This window comes from Cervus canadensis, chromosome 7 (genome assembly GCF_019320065.1).
Source record: "Cervus canadensis isolate Bull #8, Minnesota chromosome 7, ASM1932006v1, whole genome shotgun sequence".
NCBI lineage: Eukaryota > Metazoa > Chordata > Mammalia > Artiodactyla > Cervidae > Cervus > Cervus canadensis.
Genome location: NC_057392.1, coordinates 16,069,534 through 16,084,753, shown reverse-complemented (window position 1 = coordinate 16,084,753; position 15,220 = coordinate 16,069,534). Strand labels below are relative to the sequence as shown.

Below are 15,220 nucleotides of genomic sequence, written 5' to 3'. Positions count from 1 at the left end.
AGAAAGTGAAGAACTAAAGAGCCTCCTGATGAAAGTGAAAGAGGAGAGTGAAAAAGTTGGCTTAAAGCTCAACATTCAGAAAACTAAGATCAAGGCATCTGGTCCCATCATTTCATGGGAAATAGATGGGGAAACAATGGAAAAGTGAGAGAGTTTATTTTTGGGGGCTCCAAAATCACTGCAGATGGTGACTGCAGCCATGAAAATAAAAGATGCTTACTCCTTGGAAGGAAAGTTATGACCAACCTAGACAGCATATTAAAATGCAGAGACATTACTTTGCCAATAAAGGTCCGTCTAGTCAAAGCTATGGTTTTTCCAGTGGTCATGCACGGATGTGAGAGTTGCACTGTGAAGAAACCTGAGTGCCAAAGAATTGATGCTTTTCAACTGTGGTGTTGGAGAAGACTCTTAGGTGTCCCTTGAACTGCAAGGAGATCCAACCAGTCCATCCTAAAGGAGATCAGTCCTGGGTGTTCATGGAAGGACTGATGCTGAAGCTGAAACTCCAATACTTTGGCCACCTCATACGAAGAGTTGACTCATTGGAAAAGACCCTGATGCTGGGAGGGATTACGGGCAGGAGGAGAAGGGGACGACAGAGGATGAGATGGCTGGATGGCATTACCGACTCGATGGGCATGAGTTTGAGTAAACTCCGGGAGTTGGTGATGGACAGGGAGGCCTGGCGTGCTGCAATTCATGGGGTTGCAAAGAGTAGGACACGAGTGAGCCACTGAACTGAACTGCACACACACACACACACACACACACAGACAGACAAAATGGAATATTACTCAGCCATGAAAAAAAGAAAATCTTGCCATTTGCAACAACATGTATGGGTCTAGAGGATATTATGTGAAGTGAAGTAAGTCAGATGGAGAAAGACAAATACCATATGATTTCACTTATATGCAGAATCTAAAAAACAAATGAATGGAAGATAACAAAACAGAAACAGACTAATAGATACAGAGAACAAACAGGTGGTTGCCAGATGGGAGGGGTTGGGGGGATGAATGAAATAGTGAGGGCAGTTAAGAGGTAAACTTCCAGTTACAAAATAAATGAGTGTTGAGGATGAAATGTATAGCACGGAGGATATAGTCAACAATATTGTAATAACTTTGAATGGCAACAGATGGTAACTATACTGATCATGGGAATCATTTTGTAATGCACAGAAATTCTGAATCAGTATGTTGCAGATCTGTAACTATAAGTGTTTTAGATCAATTTAACTTCAGTAAAACATCTAAAAATGTGGATACTTAAAATTATTTCTGTGATGTATCAGATTCAGATTTATTAAATTTTAGAACAGAATTTCAATTTTATATTTGACCTTCACATATTCTACTTGGCAATTTAAAAAACATATTTTATTAATATCAGTTTTTAAGTATTCCAGGAGGCTAATGAGAAAAATCTTGTTTTTTAGTAATACAAAATGGACAAGACAAACATCCTGACTAAGTAACTCTAGACTGAGACATAAGGAGGAGAAAGGTAATACATACTTCCTGATTATCTTCCAATTTCACTAAAGTTAAATCATTTTTTCTTTTAAATAAAAATATCATAAAACTAATCAGGCATCTGTCCTGAGAAAAACCAAATGTTCAAGCTGAGCTGAAGTCAACAGTAGTGTTACAGAGGGCTTTTTCCCTAACTTCCAAATACATGATTTCAAAAGGCAATTTAAAGACTGAGAGCAGTGTCACACTTGGATAATCCCATCCACATGGCTGCACTTTTTTCTCCCTCTTCAATTATCCTTCTCACAATGAAAATGCTTCTCTGCCCCAAATATGAATTGATTTAATCAACCTGTAAGGCCACTTAAACTTCTTTATTCAAAAACATTATGTACCACATCAGTTTTTATTTATAATATGGTACACAAATAGCAAAAGCCAAGTAGCCTAATTTCTTGGAGGCATAAATTCTTTACAGATTAAGAAAAATAACATTCTAGCCTTAGTAGAAATAAAACTGATTTAATCAACTCATTTTAAAATGCTAAACTATTTAATATTCATAGATCTCTCTCTCTCTCTCAGATCCTCTAAAATCAATGTACTTGCAGTTTCACTGAGGGTTACAATGTGCAAATGAAAGTCTGAAGTTTGTATACATTGATTTTCAAAAATCTGTCTTTCTGAACCAAAATGCTTTACTTCTAAAGAATTCTAGAACTTCATTTTCACATCCTATTCTGACAAAAGGTCATTCAAAGACAAACTTGTTTCTTAATATTGCAATACATGACCTCTAGACCTAGAAAATTAATATCTTGAAGAATAAATGGGCCTCTGAAGAACTTCCTATACCACAGTAGTGAATAGTTTAAAAAATTCATGTCAGTTATGTGTTTAAAATTCACTACAGTATAAGAATCGGCATCCAAATCAGCATCCTGCTGTGCTATACATTCCCTGGTGAGATAAAATTTAAGGTATGAAGACCAGTCTCTAGTACAAAAGCAGAAATAAAAGTATTAACATTTCTCTGATAGTTTAGTTATTAAGATTTTATCAACAAGACTGTCTTCATCATTAAGGAAAATAAATAAATTGAGCTGGCAAGTAGGAGGGGAACTTTTGTTTTTTGTTAAAAACTAAAGTATTTGAGAATCAGTGTGAAACTTCTAGAACTGGGAAGGAATTCAGAGACCATCAAGTCCAATTGCTTGTTTTGGTGGGTAAGAAAATGGATGTTCTCAAAGGTGGCATGAAAGAGCTAATAGCAGCCACAGAAACAGAACTCAGCTCTTCTGATGCCATGCCCACTCATTTCCCACTATCTCACAGTCCTGAGGAGGTAATGTTCACAAATCTGCTACTACAGAATGGATTACCCCAACATGACACCTGATTTACAAATATGGAGGCTACAGAGCCAGAAACTTACAAAATTGGTAATGAAATAAAGATGACAGTGTTAGCCTTAACAAAAACACAGAAATATAATCAATTAGAAAACAGTGGTATCTAGCAAACTAAAGAATTGTTCATATGATTCACAGGAGGTCTGGCAAATATTTACACTTAAAAATTCAAACATTTGACATTTTTTTAAAAAGTTTCCAAAAATATCATATTGTACTTTTAACTACATTATCTGAACCCCATAATTATTAGTCAATAAACTGTCAAGAGTAGCAGATATTACTATGAAGTCTTAATGAAAAATAAGCTAACCATACTACCATAATATGCAAAAATAAGTCCTCTAATACTTATGAGATAGGCCTATTAAACCATAGGACTTCAACCATTGCCAATTTACTGATCAGTATATCTCATGTGGTGCTAGTGGTAAAGTATCCGCCTGCCAATGCAAGAGACCTAAGAGATTCTATCCCTGGGTCCGGGAGATCTCATGGAGGAGTCATGACAACCCACGCCCAGTATTCTTGCCTGAGAATCTCCATGGACAGAGGACCCTGACGGGCTGTAGTCCATGGGGTCACAAACAGTCGAACACGACTGAAGTGACTTAGCACACATACCCCACTACGTATAGGACAGTTCCACCTGCTTTTTCTGTAAACTCTTTATATCTTTCCTCCAAAGCAATCCGTTCCTTGTCTCTGTCCCAGGTCACAGCATCAGCACTGACCTGCCGGGTCCTGTCCCACCAGCTCATCCTAACCTGGTTTTATAATGCTTGCCTCTCCCAAGTCCAAAGCAACTGCTCCAGGGCAAAAGACTTTTATGAACTCTCCTAGAGGGCTCACCCCTTAAATGTCCTCCCAGCACAGGGGATTTTCTAATTTAGTTAACCATGATAACAATATGACTACAGTTCAGTTCAGTCGCTCAGTCGTGTCCAACTCTTTGCAACCCCGTGGACTGCAGCACACCAGGCCTCCCTGTCCATCACCAACTCCTGAAGTTTACTCAAAGTCATGTTCATTGAGTTGGGATGCCATCCAACCACCTTATCTTCTGTCATCCCCTTCCCCTCCTGTCTTCAATCTTTCCCAGCATCAGAGTCTTTTCCAATGAGTTGGCTCTTTGCATCAGGTGGCCATATACTGTTGCTTCAGCTTTAGCATCAGTCCTTCCAATGAGTATTCAGGGTTGATTTCCCTTAAGATTGACTGGTTTGATCTCCTTGCTGTCCAAGGGACTCTCAGGAGTCTTCTCCAGACCACAGTTTGAAGGCATCAATTCTTTGGTGCTCTGTCTTCTTTACGGTCCAGCTCTCACAACCGCACGTGACCATTGAAAAGACTATAGCCTTTATATACTAATCTTTGTCAGCACAGTAATGTTTTGGCTTTTCAGCACACTGCCTAGATTTGTCATAGCTCTCCCGCCAAGAAGCAAACATCTTCTGATTTGGCTGTAGTCACCATCCACAGTGATTTTAGAGCCCAAGAAGAGGAAATCTGTCACTACTTCCACTTTTTCCCCTTTTATTTACCATGAAGTAATGGGGCTGATGCCAAGATCTTAGTGTGTTTTTTCCCTAATGTTTAGTTTAAGCCTGCTCTTTCACTCTCCTCCTTCACCCTCATCAAGAGGCTCTTTAGTTCCTTTTCACTTTCTGCAATTAGAGTGGTACCATCTGCGTATCTGAGGTTGTTGATGTTTCTCCTGCCTGTCTTGATTCCAGCTTGTAACTCATCCAGTCCAGCATTTCTCATGCTGTGCTCAGTGTATGAGTTAAATAAACAAGATGACAGCAGACAGCCCTGTCGCACTCCTTTCTCAATCCTGAGCCAATCAGTTGTTCCATACAGGATTCTAACTGTTGCTCCTGACCCGCATACAGGTTTCTCAGGAGATAGGTAAGATGGTCTAGTATTCCCATCTCTTTAAGAGCTTTCCACAGTTTGTTATGATCCACACAGTCAAAGGCTTTAGCGAAGTTAATGAAACAGAGTAGATGTTTTTCTGGAATTCCCTTGCTTTCTCTATGATCCAGCAAATGTTAGCAATTTGATCTCTGGTTCCCCTGCCTTTTCTAAACCCAGCCTGGACATCTGGAAGTTCTTGGTTCGCATAATGCTAAAGCCTGGCATGCAAGATTTTAAGCATGACCTTACTAGCATGAGAGATGAGTGGAACTGTCAGATGGTTAGAACATTCTTTTTTACTTTAGTACTAAAGTACTAAACATGCTTTAGTCCCATCCCTTCTTGGGAATTGGGGTGAGGACTGACCTTTTCCAGTCCTGTGGCCACTGCTAGGTCTTCCAGATTTGCTGACATATTCAGTGCAACACTCTGATGGCATCATCCTTTAGGGTTTTGAATGGCTCTACTGGAATTCCATTGCATCCACTAGCTTTATTCACAGCAGTGCTTCCTAAGGCCCACTTGACTTCACACTCCAGAATGCTTAGCTCTGGGTAACATGAACTAGTTATTCAGTTCTTAAGATCTTTTTTGTACAGTCCTTTTTTGTACAGTCTTTCTGTGTGTTCTTTCCATCTCTTCTTGATCTCTTCAGCATCTACTAGATCTCTACCACTTCTGTCCTTTATTGTGCCCATCTTTGGGTGAAATGTTCCCTTGGTATTTCCAATTTTCCAGAAGAGATCTCGTCTTTCTCCTTCTGTTGTTTTCCTCTATTTTTATACACTGTTCATTGAAGTAGGCCTTCTTGTCTCTCCTTGGCTTCTCTGTCTATGGAATTCTCCAGGCAAGAATATTGGAGTGGGTTGCCATTCCCTTCTCCAGGGGATCTTCCCAATCCAGGGACTGAATCCAGGTCTCCCGGATCGCAGGCAGATTCTTTACCGTCTGAGCCATCAAGGAAGCCCCTCTATCAGACTGTCTTCCCCCAAATCCACAGTTTACCTATAGGACAAGTTTATGACTATGGGATAGCCTCAAAACTTAATTCAGAATTTCAAAGAATTCAGATCTAAAGCTAATGAAATGCAGTATTCTAGAAATGAAAATGCATCCTTACATGGAAACGTGACACAGTTTTTCCTCCTACAGTTAGGGCTGCCATTTTTCCATTATGATTTTCCTTTGGAGTATATTTTAGGACATGACAGTCTTGTACCTAGAAAAGAAAAACACACACACAAAATCAATGTGCTGGAATACATGTTAATATTACATACCAGCCACATTGAGTCCCTAGGACAGTTAGGAATTCTCTAAAGTTTCTGATCTCATCATACCTCTAAAACCAATCACAATCTAAAAAAACTATTAACCACAGTACACAACATGCATGAAACACAAATATAAAACAAAATGGAGTATTTACAAAGAAATTATGTGTATAACCACTACCCATATCAAAAATCCCCCAAACCTCTGTGTCTCTTCCCAATCCCCACCTCACACCCATTCCTCCCTGTCCTTTTTACCCCTTGGGCAGTGGTTCTTAAAGTGTGGTCCCTAGACAAGCAGCATCAGCATTACCTGGGAACTCAGGCCCCTGTGAGAACCCACTACAACAGAACCTGTGTTTTCTGAGCCTCCCAGGTGATTCTGAGGTACAGAAAAGTTTGAGATGCACTGCCCCTCAAATAAATAACCATCCCTCTTGACACTGTGATAATAATTCATTTAACTTTTCATTATAATTACTGCCTTTGAAAGCACTGCTTAATCCCACAGTTTAGAGCTATCTGTTGAAACTTCATGTAAGTCAGACCACATAGACTTCTCCAGATTTTCCTGCTTTTGCTCAAGATTCTATTGGTAAGGTTCACCCACACTGCTTTTTGCAGCTCCATTCTATACGTTTTCACTGCCACCCAGCACTTTATCATGTAAATATACCATGATTTCTTTATCCATTCTACCACGATGGAAACATGAGTTATTTCTATTTTCGGAGTATTAAGAGTAATGCTGCTATATCTCATCTGTTTGAGTTTTCTAGTAACACTCAGGAGTGAAACTGGAAGACCATAGGTTCACCTACCTCAACTTTCCCTAATGCTAAGCTATTTCCTGAAGTAGTTGTTCCAATTTACAATCCTACCCATCATTCCTTAAAGTTCCCAAAGTTCTGTAGAGTTCTAGAAACTATTGATATAATTCTTCCCTTGATCATTCGGAGTCAGTAAAAACCTATTAAGGGCTTGCAGGCCACCTATGCCGGACAGTACTGGAAGCACTTCCATGTATGGGCTCTCACTTTAATCTCCATCACTTGCCTAATCACTTGTCCAAGGCTTAACTCCAAAGATGAAGTGAGCAGTTCAAAGTGATCTGGAGAATGATGGTCTCAACCTACCAGTGATTTTTGTAATAATGATAAAGACAGCAACAGCTAATGCTGGATGGACATTGAACATTGTTTTAAATTTTAAGTGCCTGACATTTTTGACATTTATCATCTTGTGCAAGCCTCACAGTAACCCTTTGGGGAAGGTCATTGTGATTTCTCTTGAAGAATAAAATCCTATCTTTTACAGATGAGACAGTGCTTCAAAAAACACAGCTAGGAAATGGCATAACCAAGATATGAGATATTCAGGTTCCAGGGACTACATTCTTAACCATTAACCTTATTTCAGACAACAAAATGCTGCTTCTCCAGGTAAGTGTCACACTCTGAGGTAGTAAAGAGATGAAAATTACAACTTGGAACGGAAAGAACTGCATAAATGAAAATAAGATGGGACTGAGACTTTTTTCTGACTGTGAGTTAAACTAGTAGATCTGTAAGAAGTTAGGTTACACATTTTTTTTATTGCTCCAGTTATCCCAACACCTGTATCAAGAAAGCCACCACTCAGGCATGAGTAAGAACATTCACTGACATCCTCAGAAGTAAACCTCTTTCACAGAATTTATGCTCCATTCTACCTCTTCTTTACATGTTTCAGGACACAAATATTGTCTATTGAGCAACAGGTTTGCACAAAAAGCACACACAACAGATTTGTTATTATCTTCTATTTCTTTCTCACCTGAAGTAATGTGACCACATGCTTCTTACCATCTTTGGTCCATAAAGGCATCATGCCTAACTTCAGTGCAATAAGGCCCACTCTAGAGGAACCTGGCAATTAAAGACAAATCAGTATTCACACAGTTTTTTCCAACATTTGTCAACTTGATACTACAGGATTTCCTAAATTTTGGTTTCATATAAGAAGTAGGCAGATAACAAACATGCTGATATATCCATAGAGTAAAATACAACTGTTCCTTTCAGATATAAGTGGCTTCAACCATGCCTGACATAGTATTACTCAATAAATTCTCTGTAAAATAAAAAATATAAGACAACTATACAAAATAAAGAAAACAGTTAAAGTGATATATTCTAGTATTTAGAATAGTAGTAATTAACAGAGGGCATGATGAATCCACCTTTATGCTTTGCTTTCCTAGTATCAATTCATATCCAACCTCATTAATCAGGAAATATCTACCACTCAAACTCTAAGAAGTTAGCTGGAGTTACCGAGATGACATAAGTGGTTTTGTGGCTAAAAAATGTTAGCATCAACCATGACACTCAGTCTGCTGTATAAATTGATGAAGTTGCTCCACTAAGACGTCTAGTCATTAAACAATTTGACAGCCACAATAACCCCCAATCAAAGAGAACACCCTCAACAGGAAAGGTCTTATGCTTTTTGGTCTGGCCACAGATGGATATAGCACTCTGTCTGGCACTAAGAGCTGATTCTGGGGTTATGCTTGGCAGGCATTGAGTGCTAGAACACCTCAAATGCAAATCTCTGAGTAATACATTTTAGTTCACCACACTCTTCCAGCTTTTCTTTTCTATTTTATTTTTTATCTGAAGAAAATAAGAAAACATTTGCAGAATGATTCTCTTTTCACCTACTAGGCAATTTCTTGAGGAAGTTCTGATGATCATCAGATATTCACTAACAATAGACTAGGATGCTGGAAATATACTTGCAAACCAAACCATAATGAAACAGACTCAGTTATGTCATGAAAAACAGAAATGACAAATTTATCCAGAAGTCCCTATGACTTTAAATGTGCCAGTCAGACAGTAATCAGGCAATGAGAACACAACATACACAAAATAACCACCTGGTTCCCAAGGATGTATAGGCCATGGCTCATCTTTCAGAGGACAGAGTTTACTTGCTAATTGGGCTTTATTTTCATCAGAGACCAATTGCTTAACAAAGGAAACATTCTCTTCAGAAAGATGCTCATCCCACCAAGTACCACTCTTGCCATGGAGACTTCTAACCAAAATCCAGATGTCTGTTCTGTAAAAATAAAATTAGAGAACAAAGCACAATTCAAAAGTTTCCCCATTTAATGTACAGGAAGTTACATGAGCTGGAAAGTATAGTCAGGGCCTTAGGAAAAGGTTTGCATCCTGTTCCAGTTTTTTTCACTGACATTCCTCAGGAAAATAACGGGGCTCATATTTTAACTGTTAATACATATCCTGGAGGAAAAGTTCTCCCTTTCTCCTCTGGGATAAACAGATTTCCAACAGGGTAGTCCTATGTAGACAAAAGAAGTCACAGGCCCATTTGAACATGTACCTTAACAGTTTACATCCAGTGGTGGTGACAGAATGCGGGCTTACTGATATTTTTCTGATAAACTCACCTCTTATCTGTAATGACATGGCCTAGGCTCAGAATGGTGAAAAAATGGAGTGTGCAAATTCTAAAAATCCTTAAAAGACCTGAATTCTACTAGTTGGACACCCCAAGAAAGACTTTAGGGGACGGAGGTCAGGAAAGAGGTGTATAATTCTCGAGAGGAGGGTCAGAAAAGAAGTAAAGCTTTTTGAGGTCTATCTCTTTTGTAGACAGGAAGATGTATCCAGGCTAGAGTCTCAATTCTGCACTTATTAGTTAAGTGACCTTGGGCAAAGCGCTTGTCTCTAAGACTCTTCATCTGTAAAACTGAATAATGATAGGACGGAATAATGGTGGTATCTGTAAAACGGATGATAACAGCTCTCATGAGGCTACATGAGCCAAGGCGCCTAATGTTTCTAACAGAACATTTATTATAGAGTAAACGCTCACTAACTGGAAGATAGTATCATTGCTGTTGGTACTGCTTGCTGCCAGTCGCTGGCTCATCAGCATTAAAAATAAAAAACCTACCCCTTCAACCCTTCAAAGGGCACGTCCTTTGAGTAGTGATTCTTAACTCTTCAGGCCTGGACGGAGCTCCCTCCTACCCTGGGCCGGACCAGGCCACAGTCCGTGACCGCGAGTGCAAGGATAATCCCCCACGCTCGTCTCTCCCCAGCACCCACCTGTTTCCCGAGCCCAGGGCAGTGCCCAGGCCACCCGTGCCACGGTCCAGCACCCGGGCGCCGGCCCAAGCCAGCAGCCTCCAACTGGGCATGGTGAGGCCGGGAGATCGCAGCCCCTTCACCCTCGGGCGCCCTGCCGCTCAGCTTGGCTTTCACGTCGCCCCAGCGACCGTGTCCCAGTCCTGTGAACCGTCCAGAGCTGTCCCGCAGCTTCTCACACTGCCTTCCCGGACGAGAAAGAACTGCCGGAGCCATTTCCGGTCCGCTCGCAAAGCGCGCCGGTGCCGGCTTCGGCTCCAAGAACTAGAGTTCCGCCTCCGAAATAGTCCTAACTTTGGCTCTGAGTGGGGTGAGGAGGGTGGGATCTGGCTCTCCATGGGGTGGAAAAAAAACTGAATTTAAACTTTAGGAGAATGAGGCAAACTAGGGACAGGCTTCTTAAGGAAGTCACTTCTAAGTAGTGCCCCTTGTGGGGCGGCTCGTTGTACTAAGCAGCTCTTGATATTCTTTTATTGGGTTATGTTCAAAACATCCCTGAACAAAGGTCGTTACTTTTATATTACAAATGAAGGAATACAGATAGTGTTGGTCCAAAACAGATGGAAGAATTGGTACTGAAACAGGACTGACATGTGCTAGTAGAATATGGCCAAGTTGATATGGTATCACTTCCAGGGGTGGATCATAAAATGTATTTGCTAGTGTGTCTTGGGCTCTTGGACGGCTCTCTATGAGGGAAGCCAGCAGTCTTGTCCTGCAGGCACTCAAACATCCCTGTGGAGGGGCCCATGTGAAGAGGAACCATCTTGCCAACTAGGAATTAACCACTTAGGAAGGGATTCCTCTGGTTCCAGGCAACATTTCCAATGACTGCAGTCATGAAAGACTGGGTCTGAACCACTCAGCCAAGAAACTCCTGGGTTCCTGACCAGGAGAAACTCCTGGAGAGAGTAAATGATTACTAAATTATTTTGCGCAAGCATTTATTCCTAATATACTTTCAGTACAAATAAACCCTTGTCCTGGGTTCCAGAGTCAGCCTAATCACCATGTGTGATCTTGAGTATTCATTCTATTACTTTGTTTCCTTCTTTATCAGATGAGTGCTTGTAGAAATTCAGAAATAAAAAGACGTAAGCTATTTCAAGACCCTCTTTTATCTGAAATATGGCTATGCTGGCTTAAAAAGTCCAGGCCATGGTCAATTCCTGATAACTACTTGAACTGTTCTGTAAAGATAAAAGAAAACAAAGAATGGTCTCAAAATCTTTGTTTGCTTATGCTAGCCTGGCTTCCCAGTTATTTGAGAATAGCCCTTTACTGAACAAGCATGTCTTGAGGTATGCTGTATGCAAGAAGCTGGGAATAAAAAGACTTGCCTACAACTGCCAATGGCTAGCATTTCTTGAGCATATAATATGGGATGAGTATTGTGGAAGCCCTGGAAATCTCAGTCAGAGACTACCAGGAGCACACTTGAATTCATGAGTTTAAGTTTCACTAGCTTCCTGCAGCGAGAGAGAGCATACACCTACAAATGAGTTGTAATATTTGGACTTACACTGGGTGGCATGAAGGAAACAGACTTCTTTTGAAATGGATACTATTCAGCAAAAGTTCAGCGTTTGGGCATCACAGTAATTTTGTTGGAGGTAGGAAGGACAACGTGAAACTAGGGATAATGATGGTGAGGGAGCAGAGCTGTTTTGAGGATAAGATGTTTTAGAGGAAAGAACTGTTTTGTAACTGGAGTGTGGCCTTGGGTGTGGTCTGTTAGAAGTATTTTGTTGACATTCCATTATAAATTAAACACAAGTCTGATTCCTAACAGAATTCATGTTCACTCTTCAGTGTATTTCCTCATTTGATCTTTATAATAACCCCATATGATAATACTATAATTATCTCCATTTTACAGTTTAGAAGATAAACACAGAGAGACTACATGACTTAAGTTCATTTGACTAGTTAGGGCCAAGATTTAAATCTCAGCAGTGTGATCACAGAGCCTGTGTTCCTAGCCATTCTGTTTCTTTGATTCTCTAAGACAAGTATGTTATTACCCTTGCATTGGAATTCCTATATCGCTGAGAGGAAAATTGGTAAGTAATCATATCACACATGGCAGTCTGTGAGGCCTGAGGAGGCAGCCAGTCAGTCTAACCTTTGCTTCTAGTGCCAAAACTCTCCTAGACCATGATGGCAACCTTGAGCAAAGAAATCCTTAGCAGACAACATTGCTAAACCAAATCAAAGCAAAACATGCTCTGTCTGCTGTCACATATTTCCTGATTGATAGCTGGGTCTGGCAAGTATTAATTTCATCACTACAGTATACTGCTAATTGACAAGAACCAACCTAGTTCTTGAGGGACCTAGCCAGGGCTTCTCTAGGGCACTGATCTCCAGCTTCCCAGCATTTCTGACATCATCCTTCAGAGAGTACCATGGGCCCTTGGACCCTGATCCCATTTTGCCTCTCTGGGACTTCAGTTTCTCACTGGAAAAAAAGATAACCCTGTTATCTTCTTTTAGCGCTTTTCTGTCGTTGTTCAGTCACTAAGTCATGTCTGACTCCTAGTGACTTAATGCCAGCCTCCTCTGTCCTCCACTATCTCCCAGAGTTTGCTTCAAGTCTATTGAGTTGGTGATGCTATCTAATCATCTTATCCTCTGCCACCCCTTCTCCTTTTGCCTTCAATCTTTCCCGACATTAGGGTCTTTTCCAATGAGTTGGCTCTACCATTAGGTGGCCAAAGTATTGGAGCTTCAGCTTCAACATCAGTCCTTCCAGTCAATATACAGGGTTGATTTCCTTTAGGATTGACTGGTTTGATCCCCTTGTATTCTAAGGGACTCTCAGGAGTCTTCTCCAGCACTACAGTTCAGAAGCATTGGTTCTTTAGTGCTTACTCTTCCTTATGGTCCAACTCCCACATCTGTACATGACTACTGGAAAAACCATAGCTTTGACTATCCCAACCTTTGTTGGCAAAGTGATGTTTCTGTTTTTTTAATACACTGTTTAGGTTTGTCAAGCTTTCTTTCCAAAGAACAAGCATCTTTTAATTTCATGGCTACAGTCACTGTCTGCAGTTATTTTGGAGCCAAAGAAAAGAAAATCTGTCACTGCTTCCACTTTTTCCCTTTCTATTTGCCATGAAGTGATGGGACCATGTGCCATAAACTTAGTTTTTCTATTATTTTTTTTCATGTATAATTTTATTTTTTATTTTATAATAAATTTATTCATTTTAATTGGAGTCTAATTACTTTACAATATTATAGTAGTTTTGCCATACATTGACATGGATCAGCCATGGGTGTACATGTATTCCCCATCCTGAAGTCCCCCTCCCACCTCCCTCCCCATCTCATCCCTCTGGGTCATCCCAGTGCACCAGCCCCCAGAACCCTGTCTCATGCATCAAACCTGGACTGGTGATCCATTTCACATATGATAATATGCATGTTTCAATGCCATTCTCCCAAATCATCTCACCCTCACCCTCTCCCACAGAGTCCAAAAGACTGTTCTATACCTCTGTGTCTCTTTTGCTGTCTCGCATATAGGGTTATGGTTATCTAATTTCTAGTTTTATTAATTTTGAGTTTTAAACCAGCTTTTTCACTCTCCTCTTTCACCCTCATCAAGAGGCTCTTTAGTTCCTCTTCACTTTCTGCATTACAGTGGTATCATCTGTGTATCTGAGGTTGTTGATGTTTCTCCTGGCAATCTTAATTCTTGCTTGTGATTCATCCAGTCCAGCATTTCACATAGAAGTGAAATAATCAGCCTTGTCATATATGTTTCCCAATTTTGAACCATTCTGTTGTCCCACGTCCGGTTCTAACCATTGTTTCTTGACCTGCATACAGTTTTCTCAGGAGACGAGTAAGGGATCTGGTACTCCCATCTCTTTAAGAACTTTCCACAGTTTGTTGTGATCCACACAGTCAAAGGCTTTAGCATAGTCAGTGAAGTAAGTGTTTTTCTGAAATTCCCTTGCTTTCTCTGTGATCCAACTGATATTGGCAATTTGACCTTTGGTTCCTCTACTGCTTCGAAACCCAGCTTGTACATCTGGAAGTTCTTGGTTCATGTAATGCTGAAGGCTAGCTTGAAGGATTTTGAGCATAACCTTGTTGCATGTGAATTCAGTGCAAGTGTGTGATGGTTTGAACATTCTTTGGCATTACCTTTCTTTGGAGTTGGAATGAAAACTGGTATTTTCCAGTCCTGTGGCCCCTGCTGAGTTTTCCAAATTTGCTGCCATATTGAGTGCAGCACTTCCACAGCATGATCTTTCAGAATTTTAAATAACTCATCTGGAATTCTGTTACTTCCACTGGCTTTGAGTGTAGTAATAATTCCTAAGGTCCACTGGACTTCACACTCCAGGATTTCTGGCTCTAGGTGAATGAGCACACCATCACGGTTATCCAGATCATAAAGGCTTTTGGGGTATACTTCTGTGTATTCTTGCAACCTCTTCTTAATCTCTTCTTCTGGTTTAGGTCTTTACCATGTCTGTCCTTTATCGAGCCCATCTTTGCATGAAGTGTTCCCTTTTATCTCCAATTTTCTTGAAGAGATCTCTAGTCTTTCCCATTCTGTTGTTTTTCTCTATTTATTAGCATTGTTCATTGAAAAAGGCCTTCTCATCTCTCCTTACTATTCTCTGGAGCTCTGCATTCAGTTCAGCTATGTCTTTCTCTTTCTCTAAATCATCACAAACTTTTTGGCATAGAACAATTTCTCTTACTTTTTGCATGCTTTCTGTTGGTCAGGAATTCAGAAAAGGCATAGTGAGGACAACTTTTTTCTGCTTCATTATGTTTGGGAGCTCTGCTGAGATGATGGAAGACTGGGGGTAATGTCAGCTATGGGGCTGAAGTACTTTGAAGGTTTCTTCACTTCACGTCTGGTGTTTGATGCTACGTGTCAGTCAGGACCTCTACTAGGCTGTTCTCTGGAACATCTGTAGGTGGTCCTGTCATGTGGCTAC

The 15,220-nt window shown here is 40.4% G+C and overlaps 1 protein-coding gene across 1 annotated transcript in view; it reads right to left on the bottom strand.

Moving 5' to 3' along the window:
- Window positions 1-10,466, bottom strand: part of MRPL3 (mitochondrial ribosomal protein L3) — a 50,881-nt gene extending 40,415 nt beyond the window's left edge. The window contains exons 1-4 of the mRNA XM_043474410.1: window positions 10,212-10,466; window positions 9,011-9,195; window positions 7,903-7,994; window positions 5,934-6,032 (exon numbers count right to left, since the gene is read on the bottom strand). Of these exons, the coding sequence (XP_043330345.1) occupies window positions 5,934-6,032; window positions 7,903-7,994; window positions 9,011-9,195; window positions 10,212-10,303 (468 nt within the window). The 5' untranslated portion in view covers window positions 10,304-10,466. The remainder of the gene's footprint in view (window positions 1-5,933; window positions 6,033-7,902; window positions 7,995-9,010; window positions 9,196-10,211) is intronic.
- Window positions 10,467-15,220: the final 4,754 nt, after the last annotated feature.